At 48.2% G+C, this 13,497-nt stretch overlaps 1 protein-coding gene across 2 annotated transcripts; it reads right to left on the bottom strand.

Moving 5' to 3' along the window:
• Positions 1–3,359: 3,359 nt before the first annotated feature.
• On the bottom strand, positions 3,360–13,258 carry GPR15LG (G protein-coupled receptor 15 ligand). 2 transcript variants are annotated; one of them, XM_024253932.2, is made up of 3 exons: positions 13,138–13,258; positions 10,517–10,606; positions 3,360–3,973 (listed from the first exon to the last, which is right to left on the bottom strand). In XM_024253932.2, the coding sequence occupies exons 1-3, from the start codon at positions 13,205–13,207 to the stop codon at positions 3,888–3,890; spliced, it is 246 nt and encodes an 81-aa protein (XP_024109700.1). In that variant the 5' UTR covers positions 13,208–13,258; the 3' UTR covers positions 3,360–3,887. The 2 variants fall into 2 exon arrangements, 1 of the variants encoding a protein (XP_024109700.1); XR_008510895.2 differs by lacking the exons at positions 10,517–10,606; positions 13,138–13,258 and adding an exon at positions 6,412–6,537 and having other exon boundaries at positions 3,370–3,973.
• Positions 13,259–13,497: the final 239 nt, after the last annotated feature.

Genomic DNA, 13,497 nt, shown 5'->3' on the forward strand with positions numbered 1-13,497 from the left:
GTTGCCATGGAGACTGTACACTTCCTCTATTGATGCTACTGTAATCTGCAAACTGGTCTAGATTCTTCAAGACTCAATTAGGGCAACATAAGAATTCCAGTTTTATTATTTTAAAGTCACTTCCAGATGTTTGGGTTTTCTCCCCAAACTGGAAAAGTGTTATTCACAAGAGTTTCCCTTTAGTTTCAACCTCCCTTTGAGAGCGAATTTCTTCCACTGCTGAAAAAGTTATTTATTTATTTATTTTGAGACGGAGTCTTGCTCTGTTGCCCAGGCTGGAGTGCAATGGTGTGATCTCAGCTCACTGCAACCTCCGCCTCCCCAGTTCAAGCGATTGCTGAGAAAGTTTAAAAGTGCATGTTGCAAGTTTTGAAGGCGGTCAGTGAGAGTGGGAAGGAAAGTTTTTGGTATCTCTGAGGGAAGCAGCACCTGCTCCCAAGGAGCCACAGACCTCTAGCTTTGTGTGAGTGTCTCTGTTGGCCTGGGAACCCGCCACAGGCTTTCCCTCCCTCCTCAGAAGGACAGATAGGACAGGCTGGGGCGGAGCAAGTGCAGGGTCCTCCGCTCCTTTTATATTCCCATCTTTGACCTAGGCTGTTTTGAGGGGCTGGTGTCCCTTGAGGGCCTCGTGTCCTCACAGCTGTGGCTCACAGCTGTGACCCTGCAATCCTGGCCCTCAGAGAAGGTGCTCCTTCTTTCCCACAGGCCAGGCTGTGTCTTCCTCTTATTTGTGTGTATTAAATATCTGGTCTTCCTCACTTACACCCCTCACAGAAGCTGAGGCTTCCAGAACTCTTGCTCCCCTTCCTCTCCATGGTTCCCAGAAGGAAGTCAGCTTATCAGTGGGGCACATGGCCTTTGAGTCTTCCTTTTGGTTGACTCTTCAGCACACATGTTTAATTTTTGTGTGTGTGTGGCTTTTTTCTTTACCTTTTTTGGGGCTTGGGGTGGAGAAGAGACAAGGGAGAGGAGAAGGACACAGAAATGGCCAGCTCTTGCATTGCTGCTAGGTGATTCACTTTGCCAAAGGAGTTCCTGGTGAGGGTCTGACACAGCACGGAGCCGCCACTGTGGACGTGTTAGCCCCGCAGCTAACACATCTCCAAAGCCTCTCCACTGCTGTTCTGAATGCCCCAACCCTGGCCCTTGGTGCCGCACTTGCCACTCCTGCCTCAGCTCCCTTCCTTCTGTCTCTTAATGGCCCTCTCTCATGGCATTCTCTCCTGCTTACTGAATCTCTGGTTCTTCATTGCTCTCAAGATAAACCCCAAACACTGAGGACTTTCCAGGCCCTTCCATAGGCCCCGGCTGAACCCTCTGCTTCCCTTTTGTCCTGATGCTGCTGTCCAGTTGCTGACTTCTCCTTCAACACTCATGCTTCCTGCCTGGCCCTTGCTGCATCCTTACTTCACCCCGACACACACACACACACACACACACACACACACACACACACACCCCACACACCCCTCACCACACACTCCAACATACACACACAATCACACAGACACCACACACACAAACCACACACCACACAAATGCATCACACACACAACCACATACCACATATCACGCATCACACCACACACTGCACATAACACACCACACACCACATTACACACATACACCACACACACCACACATCACATATGCCACACACACACCATACATACCACAAACAATATCCACAAACCACACATCCACCATATACCACACATACACCACACACACACCACACACACACACACAAACCACATGCCCCAACACACACATACATCACACACCACACACCCTACACACACACACAAATACCACACACCCAAACCACACACCATACAAATGCATCAGTCACACCACACACCATACACGTCACACACACCACACATACAACCACACACCACATATCACACACAACACACACAACATAACACATACCACATTACACACATACACCACACATCACACATGCCACACACACACCATACACACCACAAACCACACATCCACCATCCACCACACATCCACAACACACATCACACACACTGTATAAACTACACACACACTACAGACATACATATGGCACACACACCACAGACAAAGTCCATATCCTCACACACACACCACACATCACACACACATCACATATACACATGCACAAATCCTGTACCCTCACATACACATCACACACACACATTACACACCATACACACACACCATTCACCACATACACCACATAACCCCCCCCAGCACCTCCCACGTCCTCCACACCCCTCTGCACACCACACACACATACACATACACATCCTGCGCCTCTTCTCTGGCTGGCCTCTTCTGCTGAGTTTGAGCAGTCTTTTCATTCCCTCCTCATCTTCCACTCCTCTCCTGCAATCCCAGCTCTCTGTTCTTACCTGGGTGCCCACAGCTTTGTGGAGAAATGATTGCCTCTCAGACATCAGGGGACCATATTTGTTCATCTCTGAGCCTCAGAACGCAGCTCAGGGCCTGACAATTACTACCCCGGGATAGATGAACATGGAGATTAAAGGACCTGCTCAGAAGGCAAGTAGGCAGGTGTGAAGTGCAGCAAAGGGCCTGGTGCACAGACGGGCTGGGTTCAGGGAAGTCCCCGCCTCCCCTGCCCCAGTCTGAAGGGGTATTTATGCCCGCAGTGAACAGAGCACTGCAGAGCCTGGGAACGAGTGAGTGAGTGAGTGAGCCTGGGAGTGGAACATATGGAAGAGATGTGAAAAGTCTGGCCTGTGACAAGACAAAGACTCTGACTTGCCCTGGGCACCACTGTCCCCAGAGCCCTGGGCCAGGGAATCTCTGCCTGTCAGCCCAGAGGGGGCCTGGCGTTCTACGCAGCTATGGAGGGTGCAGCGGTGGGACTTCTCACCTTGCTATGAGAATCGGATTAGAAGGGAGCTTTGTTGAGAGATAAGCTGCTCAGACTTGAGCCATCTGTGCCCTCTGAGCCTCAGCCCTGCAGCACTGTGTTCACTGTGGGCATAAACACCCTCCCCCAGGATGGGGAAGGAGAGGCAAGGATTTCCCTGAACCAAGTCCCTCTGTGTGCCAGGCCCTTTGTGGGCACTTCACACCTGGCTATTTGCCCTCTGAGTAGGTCCTGTAATCTCAGTTTTCTAGAAGAGATCCAACATGCCCAGCTCACACAGAACACTCTTAGCAGGGCAGGGCTTCGAGCCCTGGTGTGCCAGACCCAGGGCCTCTGTTCCTGCTCCTCACAAAGTTACATTGTGTTGTGACAAAGAGTGGCCTGCAGGGAAGGCTTTAGGGACAGGTTTCTTCTAGCAGAAAGTTGTGCCTCAGGCTCTATCACTGACCTTGTCAAACAAGGATGTGTCTGCATTGAGTTGATTTATTTATTTATTACTTGTTTGTTTGGGTGTTCTTTCCAGCAGACTCATGTCAGGAGGCTATGAAGGGATTCCTTGGGGACCACTGGATGCTGGTAGTTAAATGCCAGGAGGCTGAATGGACCTGAAGATGGAGGAAACTCTGCAGTCTTGGTCAGCCACCCTTGGGTGCTTGCCACCTTGCACCCTAGCAGGATTAATAGTCTCTGGATTTGTAGCTGTGACCAGTCATGGTGGAATGCTCGGTGGTTTGCACTGGAGAGGCCCACATGGTGGCGACTGAGGCCCTGTGGGCTGAGGTTGGCTCATGATAGCTCTGAAAGTTGATGGCACAATTGAGACAAGGACGTGGAGTTCTGGAACTTTCCCAGGGTCCTTGCAGCCCGAGATGAAGCCCTCCAACATTGCAGCTCACTGCTGTGAAGGCTGAAAGGGGAGACAGGAGGCTGCTGGGTACCTCAGGTGCCAGGCATGAGGTTCTCCGCTGTCTGGAGTCTTGCTTTGGGAGTGCTACACCTGTGGGAGTGCCCCAGGCACCACCCAAGGGCGGGGCTGTGGCTCAAGCTTGCATGGTTTGCAGAGCCTCACATGATGTCCTGGGAGGAGCAATGAGTAGACAAGAGGGACAAGGACAGGAAGGTGGCGAGGTCAGAGCCAGGTTGCGGGGAGAGAGAGGAAAACACAATTAAGTTGCATTTTCAAACACATTTAAAAAAAATTAAAAGCAAGAATTAGATTTTATCCTTTTCCCTGGAGCCCCAGAAGGGACTTTTCATGGCAAACAAGACCAGCCCGGATTATTTCAGTCCCATCAGAGGGAACCTAATTGATTGGTAGAAGAGGACGAGAAGGTGGCTGATCCTAAGTGGAGCCCACCTAAGCTGCCTCGGGTCTGGGAGGCCTGTTTCTAATGACTCTGGTAGGAGGGTCTGCACATGGATGTGTGCCCTTGGGCCCTCTGACTCTCTCCTTCTAGATGGCACATGCCAGGCAATGTGTCCCAAAACTACATTTGCATCTTTTGACAAACCAGTCCCATTTATGGGAGGAATCATCCATAAGAAAGAAAAAGCTGCATGCATTAAACTATTCTTTATAGTTTTTTTTTTTTTTTAAGAGAGATGGGAGTCTCGTTATGTTGCCTAGGCTAGTCATGAACTCCTGGCCTCAAGCTAGCCTCCTGCCTCAGCCTCCCAAAGTACTGGGATTACAGGCATGAGCCATCATGCCTGGCCCATAGTTTTGTTTTTAATTGCAGAAAAAAAAAGTGTCTGGAAACAATCTGAATATCCTATAATAGAGAAATTGTTAATTAGTAATGATAATTTGGCCAGGTACAGTGACTCACACCTATAATCCTAGCGCTTTGGGAGGCTAAGACAGGCGGATCACTTAAGCCCAGGGGTTCAAGAACAGCCTGCGCAACATGATGAAATGCCGTCTCTACCAAAAATACAAAAATTTGCCGGGCATGGTGGCACATGCCTGTGGTCCTAGCTACTCAGGAGGCTGAGGTGGGAAGATCACCTGAGCCTGGGAGGTGAGGCTGTGGTGAGCCATGATTGAGCCACTGCACTCCAGCCTGGGTGACAAAGTGAAACCTTGTCTCAGAAAATAATAATAATAAATAATAAAATAAAAAATTAATGATAATTCATGATGATGGAAATGTTTCATGGGGACAAAACCCTGTGGTTATGACCACTGTGTAGCAACAAGAAGAAAAATGCTTCTGACTTAAGTTTAAAAATTAAAAAATGAGATATAATTAATTAAAAATAAAACCAGATAAACATGTTTGTACGAAAAACAAAGGACACACAAATGAATGAGAAGGGTTACTAAGTTATGCTCATGAGATGATACTTTCTCCTTCTGTTTTTAGATTATTACTATATGAAATGTGGTGTGGTAACTAAGATCATGAAATCTGGAGTGAGCCAGATTATTTGAATTCAAAGCCTGAATCTATCACTTACTTAGTAGCTGTGGGACCTTCAACAAGTTACTTAACCTTTCTGTGCTTGGTGCCTCATTTGTAGAAGTGAGAATAGTAATAGTATCTAACTTTTAGGATTATTGTAAGGATCAAATGAGTTAGCAGATGTAAGTGCCACCCACACCTAGTAATTGCTATATGAACACTAGCTATACAAAGAAATAAATTTAATTATAATTAATCCATCCACTCATGTCTTAACCACAAATAAGTGATAATATTGGTGTGTTTTTCTGTTTTTTATTTTTTTCTGTTGGTAAGTGCTTTGATCTTCCTATAGTGATAATCCTAGTAATATATAGCGTAACTTACTCTTTTCCATTAATACCAATTCATGAGCATTTTCCACCAGCATTTCTGGTGGAGACACATGATTTCCTGACCCCGATCCTCCTCCACCTCCTTTCCTCGCCTCAGATCCCAAGACTATCTTCTCTGGCTCCTACAATAAATTTTGGGGTTGACTGGTTGCAAATATGATTGCAATTCTCCATCTCTCCTTTGCAGTTTCTCCCATCATGATATGGAGTCTATTTGCCTGCTCCTAAAATCTGGACTGGCCTTGCAACTTGTTTTGGCCAGAATGAATGTGGTAGAGATGAAGGCGGGAAGTTCAGAGCCTGTACCTCAAGAGGCCTTACGTGTTTCCATTTACATAAGTGGAACTCTGCAGACACCACGTGAACAGTCTGGGCTCACCTGCGGGGAGCATGAAAGACCACATGGAGGAGAGGCTAGTTGTTCCAACTGAGACCATTCTAGACTCACAGACACCAAAAATATGAGAGACCCCGCCAAGATCAGCAGAGCTGCCTACCCAAATCTTAGAAGAATGAGTCCAGCCAAGACTAGAAGAAATATCCAGCTGACCTGTAGACTCATTGAAAAAGAATAAACACTGCTTTGGGTCACTAAAATTGGGAGTGGGTTGTTCTTCAGCTATGGCTAACAGATATAATCACAAAGAGCAAGACCGTGGGTCTGAGGCCCCTCTGACTGAGCCACTGGGAAGGATGGGCTGCCCTCCCTCTTCACCTCCTCCTTTCCAGGGTCTATTTTCTGGGTCCTCATGTCCATCCTGGTATCGTTATTGCTGAAAACCTCGTATCCTCAATGGGTAACATTTGTCCATGCAGTCCGATCCCCTTCCTGAAGGCAGAGACAACCGTATGGCGAGGGAGGAATCTCTCTGTGCCCCCTCCAGCCTGAGTCTCCCACTATGAGCTCAGCCATTTTGCTGGGTTTCAAAAACAGGGAGGTGGCAAGGAGCTCTCAGGACCTGGGCAGCCTCTCAGGCTCAGACTTTCCACAGGACCTCCCCAGTCTTCCCAGATGGCTTCCTCACAGTGGCCCCAGGATGCATAGAAGGAAGGTGGCCTGAATGAAGCTTCAGGACCACAGTACTTCCTGGCTGGTGGGGCCTTCACAGCCATCAGTCTGACCCCAGCTTAAGCCTGGGCAGCCCCTGGGCTTGGGAATAGTGCTTGACGCCCGTAAAGAGCCAATAGAGTCAGCACATTGAAACTTCCTTTAAAAAAACTGGGCCAGATGCAGTGGCTCATGCCTGTAATCCCAGCACTTTAGCACTTTGGGAGGCCAAGGCAGGAGGGTTGTTTGAGGCCAGGAGTTCGAGACCAGCCTGGGCATCATAGTAAGACCCTGTCTTTACAAAAATAGAAAAGTTAGCTTTCTAAATACTCTTTTAGGCTGGGCGTGGTGGCTCACGCCTGTAACCCCAGCACTTTGGGAGGCTGAGGTGGGCGGATCATGAGGTCAGGAGATAGAGACCAATCTGGTCAACATGGTGAAACGTTGCCTCTACTAAAAAAAAAATAATAATTTTTTAAAAAAGCCTTTTTAAAGCAAATTGGTAAATGTAATAAATTCAGCAAATCAGCCATTTAGCATGTTGATTTTTGAAGATGGTTTTGTCACATTGACCCAGAGTCCTGGGCCTTCCACATATTGTCATCCCCATGGGCCTACCACAGTGCTGAGATATAAAGCAGTACTCAAGAAAGACACCATAGAATGAGGAGCAGTCAGTATTCAGCAAGTGTGTGTCGTAGCTGGTGTTGGCTCAGGAACACCCTCTAGGCAACTCTGAGTTAATTTGTATTTCTACAGACAGATGCACGGGCTTTGTCGTACGTCAGTGAACTGGAGCACACGAGGCCAGATTTCTGGAGCCTGGCACACTCAGCAATCCTGCCGTTGCTGACACAACACCCTGGAAACACTGATTCATCTCCCTCCTTGCTGAATCCCAGCATCAGTCCATAAGACAGAAGGTGGAACCACCAAGCCTGGACAAGAATGTGCAGGCTTTGGTTGTCGGTGTTGGAGTTGCTCATCTCCTGTGCCAGCAGCCCTGGCAGGGCTGGGTCTGTCTCCATAGCAACAGCAGGACATATTTACAGGGCACCATGTGGCAGGCTTGATGCCAAGTCCTGTATAGACATGACCCCATCGACTGCTCATCATGGTCCAGTGAGGCAGATTCTATTATAACGCCCTCTTCACAGAGGGGGAGACTGAGGCTTAGCAGTGCTGGATGACTTGCTCCAGGGCACACAGCCAGCGGGGTGGTGGAGCTGAGATCCCAGCCCAGATGGCTGTTTCCTTCTGGGAAGTCAGCCGTCTGGCTTGCACGCGCATGTCTTCATACACAGGCTACAGAAAACTTTCTGTCTACAGGGGAAGCAGTTTGTTGTAGTGGAAAGAGGTGGAAAGATCTTGGTTTCTGACTCTGCCTCAGTTTCTTTCTCAGTCTCAGTTTCCCAATCTATGTAATGGTGACGAGACCTCCCCACAGTGGTCTCAAGGATTTAAATGAGATCACATGACAAGGACTCAATACATATGTTTGTTTTGCTCTTCTTGTTCTAAGTTGTTCATAAATTTCTACAATGGAATTTTAAAAATATAGACATAAAAAGAAATCCAGTCTCAGCACAGGAGCCACAGACCTAGATTTATTCTCCAGAAGTAACAAAACTGAAAAAACGGATACACGTGTACTTGCACAGGAGTTAACCTGGCCACATCTCCTATGCACTGTGTGTGCTTGGGTGTATATCTGTCCATCTGTGTGTGTAGTGTGTGTGTGCTGTGTGTAGCATAGGAGTGTAGTGTGTGTAGTTGTGTAGTGTGTGTGTGTAGTTGTTTGTCCATGTGTAGTGTCTGAGTGTATTGTGGTGTGTGTCTGTGTGTGCATGTATTTGTGTGTGTGTCTGTGTGTATAGTTGTGTAGTGTTATGTATTTGTGTGCGTGTATTTATGTGTGTTTGTGTGTATAGTTGTGTGGTATGTGTTTGTGTGTAGATGTATTTGTATATGTGTCTGTGTGTGGTATACGTGTGTGTGCTGTGTGCATGTGTCTATGTGTGTATGATTGTGTGTAGTGTGTATATGCATGTAGTGTGTTTGTGTGTATAGTGTGTGTCTGTTTGTGTAGTGTAGTGTGTATGTGTCCGTGTGTCTGTATGTATAGTGCGTGGTGTGTGTGTGTAGACTGCATGTAGTATGTGTCTGTGTGTGTAGTTGTGTGGTGTGTGTGCTGTGTATATGTGTCTAGGTGTGTATCACTACACTGTGTATTGTGTGTATATGCTGTGTGTCTGTGTGTAGTTGTGTAGTGTGTATGTGTCTGTGTGTCTGTAGTGTGTGGTGTGAGTCTGTGTGCATGTATTTGTATGTGTCTGTGTGTGTGGTTGTGTGGTGTGTATCTACTTATGTGTGTAGGTATTTGTGTTTGTGTGTTTTGGTTTGTTGTATGTGTGTCTGTGGTGGGGGCTCACACACCCCCTCAACTTCCTGCCTCTGAGCAGTCGGTGCAGGAGAAGGGAAGAGGAGGGGGAGGGTGTGAGCTCTTGGGGCTCGCCTCCACCTCTCTCTGGAAGGTTTTCACCTTCTTTCACAGAACCAGGGGCCTGGGGAGCAGAGCCACAGCCTGCGCTCACCCTGCATCCTGCCTAGGCTGGCACCTCACACTGGTTCAGCAAGAGGTGTGTGAGAGCTGGTTATTTTTATCCTTGCCGGCTGGGTGTGATGCCAGTTTGGAAGAAGGGGCTGTCAGCATCTCCGAGAGAAGGTCTGCGGCTGGAGTCATGCTGTCTTGCTTCCTCCCTCTATCCCTCTCCTGCATCACAGCTGAGCATCCCCTTGGTAGCTGGAAAAGGCATGGAGGCTCCAGCGCTGGTCATGGACCCCATGGGCCATGGCCGCAGAGGAGCAAGTGGGGCCGGGACCTCCCCAGCCTCTTGAGACAGGGCACTGGGGCTGCAGAGTCCAGGCAGGAGCCCCAGGTTGGTGTCAGGCTATCTGACTCAGGGTCCACAGTCTCCCCTTGGGGATCTACCTGCCCTATCCAAGCTCCAGCAGCCTGACCTTCCACCTGGGCTGCGCAACTCCAGTGAATATCTGCCCTGGGCCTGGAGCCTGTGTGCAGGGAACTGGGTGCCCGCAGCCCTCCTGAGCTTGGGCCTGTCTGCCACAGGCCTCCCAGCGTCCCCAGGCCTCAGGGAGAGGGCAGCCTTGCTCTTCTGGGCCTCGCCCTGGTCATGCAGCCTGATGCTGCCTGCTGGCATCTCTGGGGCTGCCTGATCTCCTGCCAAGCTGCGGCTCTCTGGACCCTCACGCCCACTCCCCTGCTGGTGACCTGCATGCTGGTCTGTGCCCCAGGTCCACAGGGTTCACAGGCAGCTTTGGTCCTTAGCTTCTGGGAGCACCTCTCAAGCCCTGCTGCCATCTGTCTTCCATACCCCACTCTTGCCCTTCACCCTTGCTGCCTCCTCTGCCTGCATCCCCTGCCTCCACAGTCCTCAGCCAGGCTCCTGGCCTTTCTTCAGGTCTCATAAATGTCACCTCCTCAGACACCTCCCACCTAAAGTAAGTGTGTTTCCACACAACATCTTCTAATTGCATCCTGCTTTTTTTCCATGGCAGAATGTATTCAGTTTAAAATGATGAATTTGTTGGCTTTTGGGGGGGAGTCAACAAATTAATCAACAAAACAAAGATGTCCTCCCAGCCAGAGCCTGATGCCAGCCATCGGTGGGGGCTGATCAGCATGTGTGGCTGGTCCCGTGGCCACTGCAGAACTTCTCCCCCACAGTCTGGACGAGGTGGGGGTACCTACCTTTCAGGTTTGTTGAGTTGGGGCTAGGGACTCGGTGGCAGCAGAGCCTGGTTCTCCTGCCTGACCAGGGCTTGGCAGGACGCCTCTTCCCTGAGGGTGGACACAAAGGAAGAGAGACTGTCCTTAGTGGGCTTGTCTATGAGTGAGCTTCCCCTTCCAAGGCACAGGGCTCAGGAATATTTATCCAGAGAAACTCAGGATGAGCCAGGCTATGAGAGGTCCCAGGGAAAGGGTGGGCCTTGTCGTGATTTACTTTTCAGAAATAACAATGTTGGGAGACACAATGGCCCCAAAACACATTCTTTTCAGATTCCTGTCCAATAAGTAGTTTCTTAGACATAATAATTCTTCCCTTGGCAATCTAGCCTAAGAAAATAAGCCTGAGCTGGGTGTGGTGGCTCATGCCTGTAATCCCAGCACTTTGGGAGGCTGAGGCGGGCAGATCACTTGAGGTCGAGTGTTCGAGACCAGCCTGACCAACATGGAGAAACCCCATCTCTACTAAAAATACAAAATCAGCCTGGCATGTTGGCGCATGCCTGTAATCCCAGCTACTCAGGAGGCTGAGGCAGGAGAATCACTTGAACCTGGGAAGCCGAGGTTGTAGTGAGCCAAGATCATGCCATTACACTCCAGCCTGGACAACAAGAGCAAAAACTTCGTCTCAAAAAAAAAAGAGAAAGAAAAAGAAAAAAAGAAAAAAAGCCTGAATAAAGGACATATTTTATGTACACATATACCTTTTACCACATAATTAAAATGTGCAAAGTAGGCCGGGTGTGGTGGCTCATGCCTGTAATTCTAGCACTCTGGGAGGCCAAGGTGGGAAGATGGCTTGAGTCCAGAAGTTCAAGACCAGCCTGGGCAACATAGACAGACCTTGTCTCTGCAAAAAATTTTAAAAATTAGCAGGGCATTGTGGTGTGCACCCGTTTTCCCAGCTACTGGAAAAGCTGAGGAGGGAGGATTGCTTGAGCCCTGGAAGTCAAGGCTGCATTGAGCCGTGGTCATGCCACTGCACTCCGACCTGGGCAACAGAGCAAAATCTTGCTTCAAAAAAAGAAAAGCACACAATTGTGAACTATCTAAATGTCTAAGCATGTAAATTCTTCACAGTACATTCACTTGATAGCAAGTTATACCTGAAAATATTAGTTGATTAATGCTACTTCAAGAGTCTACTACAGATAGTCCTAAATGGATAGGAAACTTTACGGGGGAAGATATCTTTCCTCATTTAATTGTCACTAGGGTATCACTGGCAACCTCCAGCATGTCCAAAAATAGAGGTCTGATAAATTGCATGTCATGGGCTGTGTTTATGAGGAATTCTAATCACTGTTTTCCTTATTATATATGTTGCACCTTTTCATTGCAGAAACTTTGTAAAACAAACACTTGTTATAATCCCACTACTCAGAGATGGCTGCTGCTGACACTGGGTTGTAAATGCTTCCAGAATATCTTCAATCATAAGCATTTTGGGTGATCATAACAATGTATATAGTGATAAATAAAAAAGATATAACCTTGAACATATAGAGGTACATCAATTAAGTTTTTAAAATTCTACACGCAAGGAAATAAACAAAATGTTGAACATGGCTACTCTTGAATCATGGAATTGAGTGTTTTTCTTCTCTTTACATATTTCTATAGCTCCAGCTCCCCCCACCCAAAAGTTTAAGTAACTATAACCACTAAAACAAAAAATAAATGTAGGCAGTTTCTAAAGGGTTAGACAAGAGAAAAATGGATTGAAACACTCAGCTATCTGAATCAAGAAAGGCAGCCAGGTGCAGTGGCTCACGCCTGTAATCCCAGCACTTTGGGAGGCCGAGGTGGGTGGATTACGAGGTCAGGAGTTCAAGACCAGCCTGGCCAAGATGGTGAAACCCTGTCTGTACTAAAAATACAAAAATTAGCTGGGCTTGGTGGTGGGCATCTGTAATCTCAGCTACTTGGGAGGCTGAGGCAGAGAACTGCTTGAACCCAGGAGGCAGAGATTGCAGTGAGCTGAGATAGTGCCACTGCACTCCAGCCTGGGCGACAGAGCAAAACTCCATCTCAAAAAAAAAAAAAAAAAGCAAGAGAGCTAAATATTCATATCTATAGAGGTGAAAAGATCGTGTCCCCTTCTTCTAAACATGCATAAACATACCCCACCTCCCCACCACACACACCTTCATTCCAGCTGCTCATGGATATTTTCTGGGCATGAAGTTTTGGGATGTTCAGACTTAGATGGTCTACTAATTAATGTATTCATTTGCCCAACACTAATTTACTGTGTTCCAAGCATGATACAAGCACAAGAGAGTGGCTCCAGAAATTCTAGGTAGGTAGGACTTAAGCACAGTAATCTAGCTAAAAAGTTGTATGTGTGTTTGCATAGTGAGCACACCACTTTACTTAGGCTGGGTATGTATTTGGGGGTGCAGGGGCTGTGAATGGAGCCCCCAAGCCACCTTCAGGCAGTCTTGAGCCCCAAACCTATAGGTTCAGGAGAAAAAGCCCGTCTTTCTAGGCCTGCCAAGGCCTGCCCTCCAACAAATCCTGATCAGAGTCTTCCCAGATGCTGAAATCCTGCTCAGGGACCTGCACCCTGGGGGCTGCCCTACCTTCTGTGGAGAAGATGGAGAAGCAGAGAAGCAGGATGCAGAGCAGGCTGGAAAGGACTAGAAGCCTCATGGTGAGAAGGCAGATTTTCACGTCCTGGGAAGGGAGCTGTGCTGCAGAAGTCCTCCCTTGGGGCCACCTTGGACATTTATAGAGTCGTAGAGAGGCGTTTCCCAGTGGGCAGGGCCCTAGTAGCCTTGCAATTCTCCTAAAGGGTAAAGTCAGCCTCTCCCAAAAGGAAAACCAGCCTTTCAAGATGCATTTAGTAACCTGTAACACAGAAAGCTGTAAATGCCCATCCCAGAGAGGTTTCAGCACTGGCTTCAGTGGTGAGAGCAGGAACCAACTGCCCAGGAAGAGCC

Source organism: Pongo abelii, chromosome 8, assembly GCF_028885655.2.
Source record: "Pongo abelii isolate AG06213 chromosome 8, NHGRI_mPonAbe1-v2.0_pri, whole genome shotgun sequence".
Lineage (NCBI taxonomy): Eukaryota > Metazoa > Chordata > Mammalia > Primates > Hominidae > Pongo > Pongo abelii.

What these genes read in the sequence shown, in the direction of transcription:
- GPR15LG (XM_024253932.2), bottom strand. Translation starts at nt 13,207, where the DNA reads ATGAGGCTTCTAGTCCTTTCCAGCCTGCTCTGCATCCTGCTTCTCTGC. An exon ending in CTCCATCTTCTCCACAGAAG is followed by an intron (nt 10,607 to 13,137) that starts GTAGGGCAGCCC and finishes GTCCACCCTCAG; the next exon opens with GGAAGAGGCGTCCTGCCAAG. An exon ending in CAACTCAACAAACCTGAAAG is followed by an intron (nt 3,974 to 10,516) that starts GTAGGTACCCCC and finishes TGCTCCTCCCAG; the next exon opens with GACATCATGTGAGGCTCTGC.